The sequence below is a fragment of the Olea europaea genome, chromosome 7 (assembly GCF_002742605.1).
Source record: "Olea europaea var. sylvestris chromosome 7, O_europaea_v1, whole genome shotgun sequence".
Classification (NCBI taxonomy): Eukaryota; Viridiplantae; Streptophyta; class Magnoliopsida; order Lamiales; family Oleaceae; genus Olea; species Olea europaea.
In genome coordinates this window covers 17,545,201-17,558,951 of record NC_036243.1, presented here as the reverse complement: position 1 = coordinate 17,558,951, position 13,751 = coordinate 17,545,201, and the positions used below count along the sequence as shown (strand labels likewise).

Genomic DNA, 13,751 nt, shown 5'->3' with positions numbered 1-13,751 from the left:
CCAACCCTGTTAATTTTCCCTGTTCAAATAACTTGATTCTTTTTTAAGCTGATAGAGATAAATTTTGAATCATATAAGACCAATTTGAACATATTGAATATAAACAAAACTAAAATATTATATTATATCATATTTAAAGATGCTATTGACATAAAAAAAAAAAGTGACCGATCAACAAGTCAGATCAAGATCGCCCTAATAGTTAAAAAAAGTAAATTTTAAAGGGGTAAATCGGTTGATTATGAATTATTTTTTAGGGGTTCTAAATTTTTTAATTTCATATAATCAAAACCGAATTTAAAATTGGTTACCTATTCTCACTTTTATATCATTGTGATGAATATGATCTATTATCATATACTTATATCACATTCGAAAATTCGATCGTATGTAACAATGACCTAACCGATACATAAATTATTTTTCATCACCATTATTGATCAATAGCATTTTATATTTTATAAAGACGATCTCCTACCTATATGGGTAGAATAATACATGCCAACGTTGACGTAGATGTACAATTTTTGACAATTCAACGTTGAATTATCAAAAATTGTAAGTTTGATTAGTGACTTGACATCGTCACATTAACGATGAGCAAAATAATTCTTACCCACCATGAATAGAAGATTGTTGTCGTTATATTGAAATGAAGTCTAAAAGTATAGTAGATTATTCACTTATCATAAATACTACTGCATATTGAAAATGTGTGACGAATTACTTATTGCGCCGGGAAATGTGAAGAAATGTAACATTGTTCATCAAAGTTTTTATTGGAGTTCACAATGAGAATAGAGGGCATCTTTTGAGAAACGGTGGTCTTCCCATTTGTCCAACAATTGACATCAATCTCAAGACGATATTATTCTCTCTCTTCTTTCTCTCTCTTGTTTTTGCTGCTTTGAATCTTTTGATCGAATCGATCGGTAATCCAGAGGTGTTTGTTCGGGCAGATCATCAATGTGGGGCCTCTTTGGTGTTTTTCCAAGGAATTTTATTTATAGTTTTCTAGTTATTGATTTTTGAAATTTTAAGGTACATAGGTACCAGGCAGGTCTAGCTTTTCTTTTCTAAGCTGTCAAGTTTGAGTCAAAGATTTGTGCAAACCATGAAGAACATACGTTGCTTTGATGATTGGAAGTATCCCATTCGAATTATACCTTTATCTCTTTCACTTTTTTGTGTTTCTTGCTGTTACCAACAAATTTTGGATCTTCTATTACTTCTATATAGTACTTTATATTTAGGATTTTTTTAATTACAAATCAAAAAAACAAACGTTCTATTACTAGATTCTTTATTCACGATAGAGCTTTTACTGAACTCATAAATCTTAAAATTTTGGTACGAAACGTGTAAAGTGCAATTCGGGGACCAATTCTGGTGTTCATTTTAAATTTCTAGTCTTCTATATGAGATATCACCAAGTCGCATTGTGATAGTCTTCAAAACCGTTCAAAAAAAAAGTAAAGAAGTTGAAAATTGTAGATTCTAGAACAACCTCAAACAAAGAAGACTCTTCTTCAGGACACATGTTTCTGATTTTCTTAAGACACTTTTTCCCCTCACCAATTCAGCGATGCACTTAGAATGCCTCTAGAATACAATCAAGTCATTATGTTGCGTGCATTGTTCATCTACAAAGACAACATGAATAACAAAGATTTATAATCTCTGTACTCGATGTCTATATTTTATCTCTCCAGAATGACAAAGTATAAGTAATATTTTGTAAGAAAATAATGCAAACGATAGGTTTATCATTGAGTATTTATAGAAGGTGAAATATGTTATCTAGAGTTACAACCATCCATTAGAATCACATCACTCCATATTTTTAGTTACATAGCTAAATTTAAAAAAAAAAAAATGTGTAAAAAATGAAGAATACATTGACAGGCACATAAACACCGATATATTGGTGTGAGTCGGAGGCGGATGCCCAGAGCCTGTGGATGGTCGCCTCCGAGCGGCATGATCGCCAAAAGCTCGAGGCTTCCGCTGCCAAATTTGTTATCTCAAAATTTTTTTCAGGGCTGAAAATTCTCTGTTATTGTTATATCCCTAATTTGTGTTGTAATAAAAAAACATTTTCAGTAAAATATTTTTCGACGCATAAAAATTATTTTTTCTAGCTAGCTGCATTGTTTGATCTTTGTCACAAATTGCATGATCTGAACACTGCTTTAGTTATTTTATAATAATTTAAATTCTACCTTTAAAATATATATATTTTTGCTACGAGAAGGAATTATAGAATTGTGTAATTCGTAGTTTTCTCGAATTATATGGATTTAATTTTTCTGAGTCAAAACATATGAAACTATATGATTGGATCACCTAACGTTGGATGATGTGAGCAATTCGACTTTACCCATTTAACCCTCTTAACGCCACTGTATAATTGCAATAAAAATATTGTCATTTGACGACAACATGGAGTGCAGGTGCTGACTGGTATTTCGCCATTTTTTATGACCTTTATAAAGCTAACAGACCTCCATAAATAGATCGCACACCCTCTCTCTTACACTCAAGCCTCTCTATTCTATCTTCCTCATTCAAACCTTATATTATTTCATATCCATCACTCTCAACTCACAGTTTACTGAGTGACATCTTTGCATTACTTATTCCTCACTCATTTTCTTATCTTTCAACAACATTTTCTATCGGAAAAAGTTGAGAATTCTTCAATATGATGCACAGATGTAATGTGGGTTCATGTTCTTGTGGCTTGTTTCACAGTCAAAACGATTCTTTTTCAACGCCAAATTCTTATGGTTTTGATGAAGGAGGGGATATGGATATGTATTCGCATTCGTATTCGTATTCTGGGGATATGTATTCATCCTCTTCGTCTTCTGTCGATTGCACTCTTTCTCTAGGCACGCCTTCCACTCGTGGCAGTAATGAGAATGAAAAGCGACGCTCTAACTTCGGCTGGAATATGGCGGCGCCATCTTCCTCAGCCAACAGAAACCACCGTGGTGGCAGTAACAGCAACGCCAATTCCGGCGGCGACCCACTCTTGGCACGGCGATGTGCGAATTGTGACACCACTTCTACTCCCCTCTGGAGAAACGGTCCAAGAGGACCTAAGGTTTGTTCATTTTCAAGAATTAGCGTTCTTTTCTTTATTAGTTAAACTGTCCTGTTAAGACCGAAGAGTGGAGACTAATGGCTATGAATTATGCAGTCACTTTGCAATGCTTGTGGGATTCGTTTCAAGAAAGAAGAGAGAAGAGCGACGGCAGCCTCCAATAATGGCGGCGGGGAACACCGAGTTACGGACGGTTCCCGGATTCATCACAACTCACAAACCCAGAGAACGCCTTGCTTTTCTTCATCATACAGTAATGAATTCAATTTCGTTGAAGATGATGACAGTGACTCTTTCCTCTCTTGGCGTTGCAACGTGACAGACAGCTCCAGCCTCTTTCATGACTTCACAAGATAGAAAAAAGAGAAGAAAAATCTTCACTACTCGACTCGATTCAAATGAATCAGTACTATCCAATATTGCATATTAAACGTGCTCGAAATTAAGAAAGTGAAAAGCCCCCATTTGATTTTGATGTTGATGTTGATGGTGGTGATAGACTGATAGCGATGGCTTATTTTATTCTTTTCTTTCAGCTGTTTTTTTTATTTTTTTTGGTTGGTTTATTTTGCATATGATGGAGTGAAAATGAGTTGATTCTATGTTTGTTAATTTACTTTTCTTGAGCTTTCGCTTTTTCCCCTCTCTTTGATCAGTCGTTGGTCTATAAACACTACTACTTTTGCTCATTTGTCCATTTCATACCTTCTTTTTCTTTGTAAACTTGCTTATTTTGGAATTCTTGAGCACTAAAATTGCATAACTGGTACATTGCTGATCTAATTTTATTATTATTTTTATTCTGAACTCAGGCTTGTAACTGGCGGTTCATTAGTTAATCATTCTCTTCTTTCGGTGTTATTTTTTGTTTTGCCTCTTCTTTCTTTTTTGTCCGAGCTGGTGGATGAACGTAAGATGGTAGCTTATACCCAAATTTTAGCTAAGTCCGTTGGTTCACAAAGAATACTGAGTTATCGCACAAAATTGAGAGTAAATCTCAAATTTCTTTAATTCAACAAAAGAAAGAAAAGCAAACATGGTCTTGCGCTGGAGATTTACTTCAACCTAATAGCCCGTTTTAATGAAATTGCACCATAAGTTGTTAATTTCTTATCAAAATAATTAAGTATTACTAATTTAGCTCCCGTTTAGTTGGAATTAAAATTCGATTTTTAGTAGATTTTGAAAAAAGATGATAAAATGTGTCGTAGAAAATTTGTCGATCACATTAAATATGTAGTTAAAATTAATTGTTGACTTTAACTTAAATTAAAATCTAGACTTTAAGATCTGATATGGCAACAATTGATGCCTAGGAAATACATTGATCATACACTAATCTTGACTTTAAGTCTCTTACTGGGATTATGTTTCACAAACGTGTGACCATAGTTTCACTCGGTTCAATTACTTTCCGTCAATTTCTATTACTAGTCTAGATGACTCATTGAGTATTCCATCCACAAATTTTAATAGCGTGTTAACATTCGAATGCATTTCCATATTACACTTGCGACGTCAGGCAGGATAACGATTATCTTGCAGGCTAACTTCAACAGATGATTCACAAGAGAATACGAAAGAAAATGCCTTAGATCACAAAAAAAATCTTTGAAATTAACTTAATTTAATTATCAATGTAGAATGACGAAAATTAACCCACAAGTCGGGTTAAAAAGTTGTAAAAATACAAAATTATCGAAAAATTACCAAAAATGGCAAAATCCTAATGATCACACCAAAATAAAATATGAAATAAAAGAAGTAAGTTGCCAAAAATTTGGTTCAATCCGGATTCTCTAACGTCTAGAAAAAAGAAAATGAAACATTACCATAAATAGAAAAAAAAACTAAAAATTGAATTTCGGAAAGGAAAACAGAGGATTTTGGGTTCGAAATTGACGTTCACCGAGCATAGCCAGGTGGATTAGGGTCATAATAGCAATTCTGATAACCGTAGCCAAAGTAATGGCCAAATTACCAAAAACGTGCTAAAATTGCCCCAATTAAAGAAATATTACATTTATTTTCCATCTTTGCGTCGATCCGTCATCTTATAGTATCTCAGCGCCACCAACGAGCTATTTGACATATCAACGTCAGTGGACTCGAATCCTCCTGCATCAACTTCGTATCAATACACTCGTCTATTCTCAATGCACATCTTCAAGCTTTGTCCACATGCTCATGTACAACATATGGTCCTCTTGAAGAATACTCACTAGAAATAAGATATCCTAGCTCTATCCTAAGCATCGAAGGTCATTTGCATGTCCCACTATGATCCTTGTGCTCGTCACTTACTACTAGCATTGTAGCTTAATGCTTGGCCCATGACCTTGTTAGTGCATATCCCAAGTAGGATCATCCGTTAATACATGGCTAAATATTAATAGTTCTTTTGTAGAATATTCATTATCACAATAGCAGCATCCTGCTGCTGCATTTCTAGCCAACGACCCTGCGGTAGGCTAGAACACACAGCTAATACACGAGTTAGCATAAGAGGCTTTTAGAGTTCTTTTCTTGATAGCTCATTTGACTTGAGGTACTATTGTATCCTTAATGTAGCACTCGGAGCATAGCAATACTCTATCGTTAACCTCAGGCTCCGCTGGTGCCCAATGAAGGCCTAACACTGCTTGATGTATGTGTTCAACCCGTACAAGTATCTTAGCCCTCCATAGATTCTTAATAGTAGACCGTTAGTTGTCCCTACGCCCTCCTAAATTGCAAATTTAGTGTATAAGGATAATTCACAGGTTGGGAAAGTTGGTTGACTGCTCATCATACCCGGGACCATGTTACATGTACCGAATTTTTTTATCCAATCCCTTACCGATTACTGACAATAAGGGTGGGAACCACATTTTGGATTTTTTTTACTCACACAGGTTCTGCTTACATGTGAGAGGGGGTAAACATTTCGATACACCTTTGGGTATACAAATAGAATTATTCAACATACGCCCTTATAATGAATTTAGCAAGAAAAATTGAAGTGACGCTAACAGAGGTCTTTTGGCTGAGAAATCTTAATATTTATAATTGATGTTCCTGACTTTCCAATGATGCCCTGTATACTTCGTGGAGAAGCTAGCATCTTTAATATCAAGTCCACAAAAGTTTCAGCCCCAACTAATATATGATCCTTGGGATATTGCACCCACATTATACTAAAATTATGACAAAGCCTTGTTGACATTTTCACCTTTAGCCCCCTACATTTCCTAATCAAACGTATTTCGATTATTGCCTCCCTTGGCGGGAAACATCCTAATTCCTTAAACAAGTTCTACGTCACACAACTTCTCAAAACTCAACTGCTAAGGTCCTCTATCTATACACACGAAATTGTTGTCATTAGCTATTAAACTCATGACGAGTCAAACTCTTTCCTCGTTCCCATTGTTCGTCAAGGACATTAGCTTCATGCTAAGTTGCAGTCCATGAACTTTGCCTTATGTCCATCTGTTGTTCTTTTGCGTGCATCGATATGCTTGAACTGAATCACATACCTCCTTTAGAAACTATCCCGCGTACAAGTTTTATCCAAACTTGACACGGGGAAGTGGCCTAACCTAAAATGAAGAACATAGACATCTAGTCTTGGACAACCAAGACTTTAAACTAGACCAAGTTTAACCCAAATTACCGCAATCGGAAAATTTAATTGGCTTGCAATTTGTCAATTTAATGATCGAATTCAAAGAGAAATAATCTCATTTAAATTCAATACCACATTAAGTTTTGTGTTTCCTCTCATAAGTTACTGCTTGAATAAAAGAAGAAAGGAGATCAAAACAAGGAGACACTAATATAAACAAATCATAATATGTCTTTGCTTGTTTTACGTGTCAAGAAAATGAGAATGAACTCAATATAATTAGGTTTATTTTTATTGTAAGGAGAAATGACACATCAAAAAATAAAAAATAAAAAATAATTACAATAATTGTGCCTCTCACAATATTATTATGGACCCAAGTTTGAATCAACAAATGTTACATTCATCATTTTCAATATCCAACTCTTAGTACAAATGTTCCATTATAATTATCTCCAGTCGAGAACGAATCTGAGAATGAAAGAATATCTTGTACCGATAAATAATATCAAGGCCTTGGATTGAAAGAATATTTGGAATCAAATTTTTTGTGGAATGAAATCAGTGGAGGACCCAGGTAGTGGCGAGCTAGAGCGGCCGCCCTAGCTGGATCCGTTGGAATGTTCAGACCACCGGGAATGGAGTTGCAGACGCAGCATGGACGAGGATGGAGGAAAACCGGAGGAAAATTCACCACTGCACTTGGGCCTTTTTTTTACTTTGTTGTTGGGCTGATTTTCTTCACAATGTGCCTCTTTTTGCTTAAACATCGTAGGCCCAAATCAGTTACCCAATGAATTGTCTTGGTCCATAAATCATAATCAATATAATTTAATTTTCTCTTCAACTCCAAATTTCATTTTCCCCCAAATCGTGAAATTGTGAAAGCTGAAAGAGTGAAAGGCGATTGGGGCGATTGGCAACAATATAGAATCCTCCAAGAATCCTCTACTTCCAGTTTATGATTCCATCGCCGCCGCCAAAGGTGGCAAGAAAAGCCCCACCATGACAAAGAAAGGTGCATTTGCTGCCATTTCTTACATGGCTTGTGCTAGACTGGTGCCTGGCAGAGTGGTGCGAGTGGATGGTGAGTCGGTGACCGGTGAGCAGTGAGCGACAAGGAGGTGGACGATGGAGTGGTGCGATCGTGCGAGTTGAGTGGACGCCGATGGCTATGAGTGCGACTTCTTGCCTTGGTGAGCTATTCTGGCTTTTATTTTATTTTTTTCTTTTTGATTTTGATGATTTAATTTGATTGTTATGTTAAATGTGATGATTATGATTTATGAAATTTGGGGAATTTGTAAATTTTGTAAATATGTGAATTGGGAATTTTATGATTTGGGAGAAATGTTCAATTTGTGTTGGAAATTGATGATAGTTTAAGTCTTTAAGATTAAGTTTAATTTATGTTTGATTTTCATACAGATTATGTTAACTGGGAAAATTACTGCCGATCTTGATTCTTGAGGTTAATCGACACTTTTGTCTTCATTTTAATTTTTTTTGGCATTGAGGTGAGGTCCCTATATGATGAATGATTGAGAATTGTGATTTGTGATTTATGATAAATAATTTGTGTTGTATGAGTTATGAGTTATAATTTATCATTCATGATATTTGATTTGTGATTTGGGAATTTAGGGTTAGGAAATTAAGAGACCCCGTAGAATGCTGTTGTCTACGTTTATAGTATCGTACAATTTTTTATTTATTTATTTTTTTTTTTTGGTATTTTGAGTTGTATTGAATTATATTTTCATATGTATATGCTTTTTATATTTTAGTGCATTTACATATGTATTGAATTATATTTACTATCGTTGATTGGTCAACGATCACGGGTCAGTGGTCAATCTCTTCGTCCTAGTTGAACTACAATGGTGGATTCGCCCCTAAATGAAATGATATATTTACAATCAAAAACATCATAGGGATTGAAGGAATGTCTTTGATCGATCAAATGTATCTAAGCTTCGGATTCTTTCCTGCTAAAATGCCTCTAAACAAAAGAGAAGTGAATTCTTAAAGACTCAAATTCGCTCTAGCTCAAATTTCCCAGGCAGATTCCTTCCGACATAAAGGTAAGCTTCAAGTTCCTTCTAACAAGAATGTCCTGGAATAAACGAGAAATCAATCTACCATGACATTGAAAGAACATCCATCGTAAAAGACCTCGAATTAAAAGAATATATGGGTCCAAACTCTCATGGAATTGAAAGAAAATCCATCATAGAAAAATATCTCAAATTGAAAGAATATTTGGGGTCGGATCACTCGTGGATTTAAAGAATATCTTTAATATAGAGAAGCTTAGGAATTGAAAGAATATCTCTAACTAAATTCTCGGGTATTGAAAGAGTATATCCAATTGAAAAACCACTAAACCATCCAAACTTCAGATTCCCTTTGGTGAAGATGCCTCAAAACTAATAGAAGCTGATCCATTATGCTTCAATCTCCGTTCATTATAATTTTTGAGAGAAGCAAGAGAAGAAGTGCAATGGGTGAAACTTCAGTTCAAAATATTTTAGTAACAGACGAAAAGAAATATATTAAAAAAAAAAAAAAAACCTTCATTTTATATAAATATGAAATTCGGACTTTGGAGACTAGTGCTACATGTGGAAATAATTATGGTGCACATGAATGGAAATAATTATGGTGCACACGAATGTCACGTTAGCCACAAAAGGCCCCATCACGTGCCCGCGTGTCTTCGAACGTTTGTGTCTCGACTGTTGAGGAGGCTCAGTAGACCCTAAGAAAAGGAATGCACAAAATTCTAACACTTGACTAGATATGTGATTGGAGGCCTCGAATTAATTGCATTGATGACCTCGGACAAGGACAAAACCCTTGCTACAAATTCTGACGAAATCAACATGAATTTCAATGCACTAAACCCTTATATCAAACAATGAAATTCTAGACAAAATCATAAAATATATATAGATATAAGCTTCGTAAATGTGACTTAAACATGACTTAAAATATAATTATTGATGTCAACTCGCGAGGTTGTTGAAGTGAGTTGTCAATTAGAAGAAATCAAGGGAGATTGGAGGCCATTTAGCCATAAAATCTGTACAGTCGAGAATAGATTCAACATTTTGCCTATATATTTTTGTATTAAATCATTGTAAATCAGAACATAAAGAAATAATACAGAACACAATTTCTGACATGGTATCAGAGCCAAAATGATGCATTTCTTCTTTATGCCAAATTTCATCCTCGGTAACCCGAATTTTTTACAATTCAATATCTTGTATTTCATAGATTCCAAATCGCTGAGTTAATAGAAAATTCACTATGCCAATTCCAATTCCGGTGGATTGTCAAGCACTTGATTATTCCTGCATAACCGAAGCTTGTAAGTATGAAAATTCTCAACGGAACATACAAAACTGTGAGGGAAAGAAGAGATCAAAGCAATCGATTTTCTGGAACGGGTTGGATCCTTGACAACAGACAAGATCTTGATTTTTTATTTAGTGGATATAGGACTTTCCATTGAAACAAGCACGACCACCTTCATCCAGATCACCACACGTGTTGGAAGGATTCTTGGCCGTCAAAGAATTATATTACCTTTTCTTCAGCTGCCGGCAATTATTGTTGTGCTGAGACAAAGCAATTATTGGCAGATCTGGTTGTTTTCTTGTGTGGGTGGAAATCAGACTATCATGGTTTAATTGGCAAATTCCGATGTCCCTTTTTTGTCCAGATTTCGGCATCTTCTGGTTGTGAGTATTCCAATTTTTCCTTTTATATTTTTGGTGGCTCAACTGCAAGTATCGCGACTAGATTTGAGATTTGATTATGGGCTGGTAATCTTCTTTTGTATTAAAGCTATTTGGACCTGATATTTGGGCTTACTATTCTGCTTGGTCTTTTTAACAGTTTATTGTATCTTTGCAAGAAATGGCTACCCTTCCTAGTAATTTAATCAATGCTCACCCATCTTTGTCTAATATTTCTACTGGCTCACCAAACAATAAATGATAATTCGTTGCTCACCCATCTATCCAATTTCTTACTCATTCATCACCCATTTAACTTCCGTCATCCTCCACTAACGGAACGTGCTACGTGGCGGACGGAAATCCGACGTGGCCAATTTTATTTAGTTATTTTTTTAAGGTCATGTGGCTTTTTCCCCCCCTTTTTTTGTCTTTTTGAAAGGTGGCCAAACTTTGCAACCACCACTCATCCTCCTTCTCCACTTTGCCTTCGCCATCTCCTCCCTCTCTCATCCTCCCACCACCATCTCCATCACCCATTGCCCCTCTGCCTCCCAGAAACAACTTTCAATCCATCAAAGCTGTGAAGAATCACAAAATTTTCCCACAAAATTTTCCCCCAAAATTCGCCCCCAAATTTGTGAAGCGTGAAGAACCCAAATTCACCCCAAATACATGAAGAACACTAAAAATACGCCAAAAATTGCTTTATATACCTCTGATTCTCAGAAATGTCACCATTTCTCCACCACCCATCCCACTTGCCATCAATTTTCTCAAATGGGTTCCTCAAATTCTCCCCAAATTCAAATAGGTTTTTCTTAATATCCTCAATCATGCAGTCCTTTTACTACTACAGTTTATTTGCTTGTAGAAAGAAGATAAAAAGAATGGCAGTTAAAGTAAAAATCGGTTCTTCATTTTCCTGTGTTTCCACTACTCTTTGTTCACATTTTCAAAGTAAAGCAGCTCCAAAGGTATGTTTACGTTTTTCTCCACTTTACAAATTTCAGCTCTGTGAGTTTATTGGAAAGAATTGTTATTATTTGTTTTCTAAATGATTGAGGTTTTAGTACAGTTTCTGCTTTGGTGGTGAAGCAATGCACGAATGTTAAAATTTCTTGGTAAAGTTGAATTTCTTGTTAAAATGCCTCTGATGTTTGCAGAGGCTCAATGAACAGAGAAATCAAAGACAAGGAGAAGCACTTAAGCCTTGTGAATGAAGAATGGGTGGGGAAGATGGCTGTGGCATTGGTGGTGCGAGAAAGAGAAAGGGAGGAGAATGGAGATGGCGGCAGAGAGGAAGAGGAGGATGATTGTTCCAGGTGGTTGAGGTGCTTCTGAAAAATTGGCCATGTGGCCTGATTTCTTGTATGTAACGTGCCACATCGGATTTCTGTCCGCCACGTGCCACGTTCTATTAGTGGAAGGTGACGGAAGTTAAATGGGTGATGAATGGGTAAGGAATTGTATAGATGGGTGATCAATATATTATCATTTATTGTTCGGTGAGCAAATAGAAATATTAGGCAAAAATGGGTGAGCATTGATTAAATTTACTCTCCTAGTAATTTTGGTACTTCCCTCTATAGTACCCACGAAGATGTTGAGAGTGGTGCGTGGTTATTTAACTCTGGAGCCGCCGACAATATGACTCTTACTGCCACAGACTTCACTCAAACATCTTTACCACAACACTCCAACATTGTCTATGCCAATGGCGTGACATCTCCAATTACAGGAGCAAGCACAATAAACTTATCTCTTTCTCTTCAACTGCATAATGCTCTACTTGTGCCTTCTCGTTCGTATAAGCTGCTATCTATGAGCCAGATTATCGTTGATCTAAATTGTACGGTATTATTTTATCCGAATTTTTATCTTATACAGGATATTCTCACCAATGAGATCATTGGGCGGGAGACTAAAAGGGAAGGACTCTACTATATGGAAGACTTTAGCATAGGCCGGGCACATTCCACACATCCTCTCACTAGTAATAAAGAGCAGCAGATTTTACTTTGGCTTCGTCGATTGGGACACCCATCATTTAGCTACATGAGACATTTAGTTCCCAAGTTATTCTCCAATCTTCAAAGGTTGATTTTAAATGTGAGTCTTGCATTCTGGCTAAAAGTCATCAAGCTTCCTATTCACTGAGTTTGAATAAGAGATACATTCTGATTTGTGGGGTCCTTTCCTAGTTTCTAATGTGTCTGAAATTCACTAGTTTGTGACTTTTGTGGATGATTGTACTCGTATGACATGCTTATATTTTCTCAAGACTAAAGATGAATTGCGAGAAGTATTCCAGTCCTTTCAAGTTATGATTCAGACTCAACTTTCTAGAAAAATTTAGATTCTAAGATTTGATAATTGTGGGGAATATGTTAACCACAAATTATAATCATATTTGCAACAATGTGGCATTATCCATGAGTCTTCTTGTCCACAAACTCCTCAGCAAAGTGGAGTTGCTGAGCGAAAGAATAAACACATTTTTGAGACCACAAGGGCGCTTTTACTCGTAGCTCATGTACCTAAACGACATTGCGCTACTGCTGTTACCACTGTTGTTTATCTCCTAAACCGTATGCCCTCTAAAGTCTTAGATCTTAAGACTCCTCTACAGGCCCTATCCAAATTTACTCCATTCCCTACTACTTTGATGCTTCCACCTCAGGTGTTCGGGTGTGTTGCATATGTTCATCTTCACAAGAATCAAAGAACCAAACTTGATCTTTGTGCACTACGGTGTCTATTTTCGGGATATGCTTCTCAACAAAAGCGATACCGATACTTTGATCCTACAACTCAATTAATCTATATCACTATGGATGTCACTTTTGTGGAATCGAAAAATTTTTATTCACCCAATTCATCACATCAGGGAGAGACACAAGATGAAGCAATGAATTGGTTAAAATGGGATTGGGTGAACTCCGATTCTCGTGAAAATGCAACCAACTCAGAGTCACATGGTAATACGAGTACAATTTCAAGAGATGAAGCTATAGGTACTCCAAGATTGGAGAACTTAACACTGGGAATAGAAATAGAGGCAGAAAGGAAATTGAAGCTTCGGAAACAGAAATTGAAGGACCTCACTCTCCCCACTCTTCAGTATCCGAAGACCTATCTCTTGAGAATATTCTTGAGGTAAGTTCTAATATTATAACTCCAAATGATAACGTGGATGTCTCTGCTGGTTATAACTTACCTTTCAGGCATAATCGAGTCAAACTACCTGACAAATACTCACCAGAGGTCAAAGAACGAAGGTCGAGAT

The 13,751-nt window shown here is 36.1% G+C and overlaps 1 protein-coding gene and 1 long non-coding RNA gene across 2 annotated transcripts; both read left to right on the top strand.

Moving 5' to 3' along the window:
- Positions 1-2,535: 2,535 nt before the first annotated feature.
- Positions 2,536-3,711, top strand: LOC111397706 (GATA transcription factor 18-like). Its single transcript, XM_023024704.1, has 2 exons — positions 2,536-3,109; positions 3,206-3,711. Exons 1-2 carry the CDS (start codon positions 2,705-2,707, stop codon positions 3,464-3,466), a joined length of 666 nt encoding a protein of 221 aa, XP_022880472.1. The 5' UTR covers positions 2,536-2,704; the 3' UTR covers positions 3,467-3,711.
- A 3,842-nt stretch (positions 3,712-7,553) lies between these two features.
- Positions 7,554-12,345, top strand: LOC111397221. The gene is made up of 3 exons (XR_002703199.1): positions 7,554-7,912; positions 9,999-10,465; positions 11,629-12,345. It is a non-coding gene; the product is annotated as an uncharacterized LOC111397221 (long non-coding RNA).
- The last annotated feature ends 1,406 nt before the right edge of the window (positions 12,346-13,751 follow it).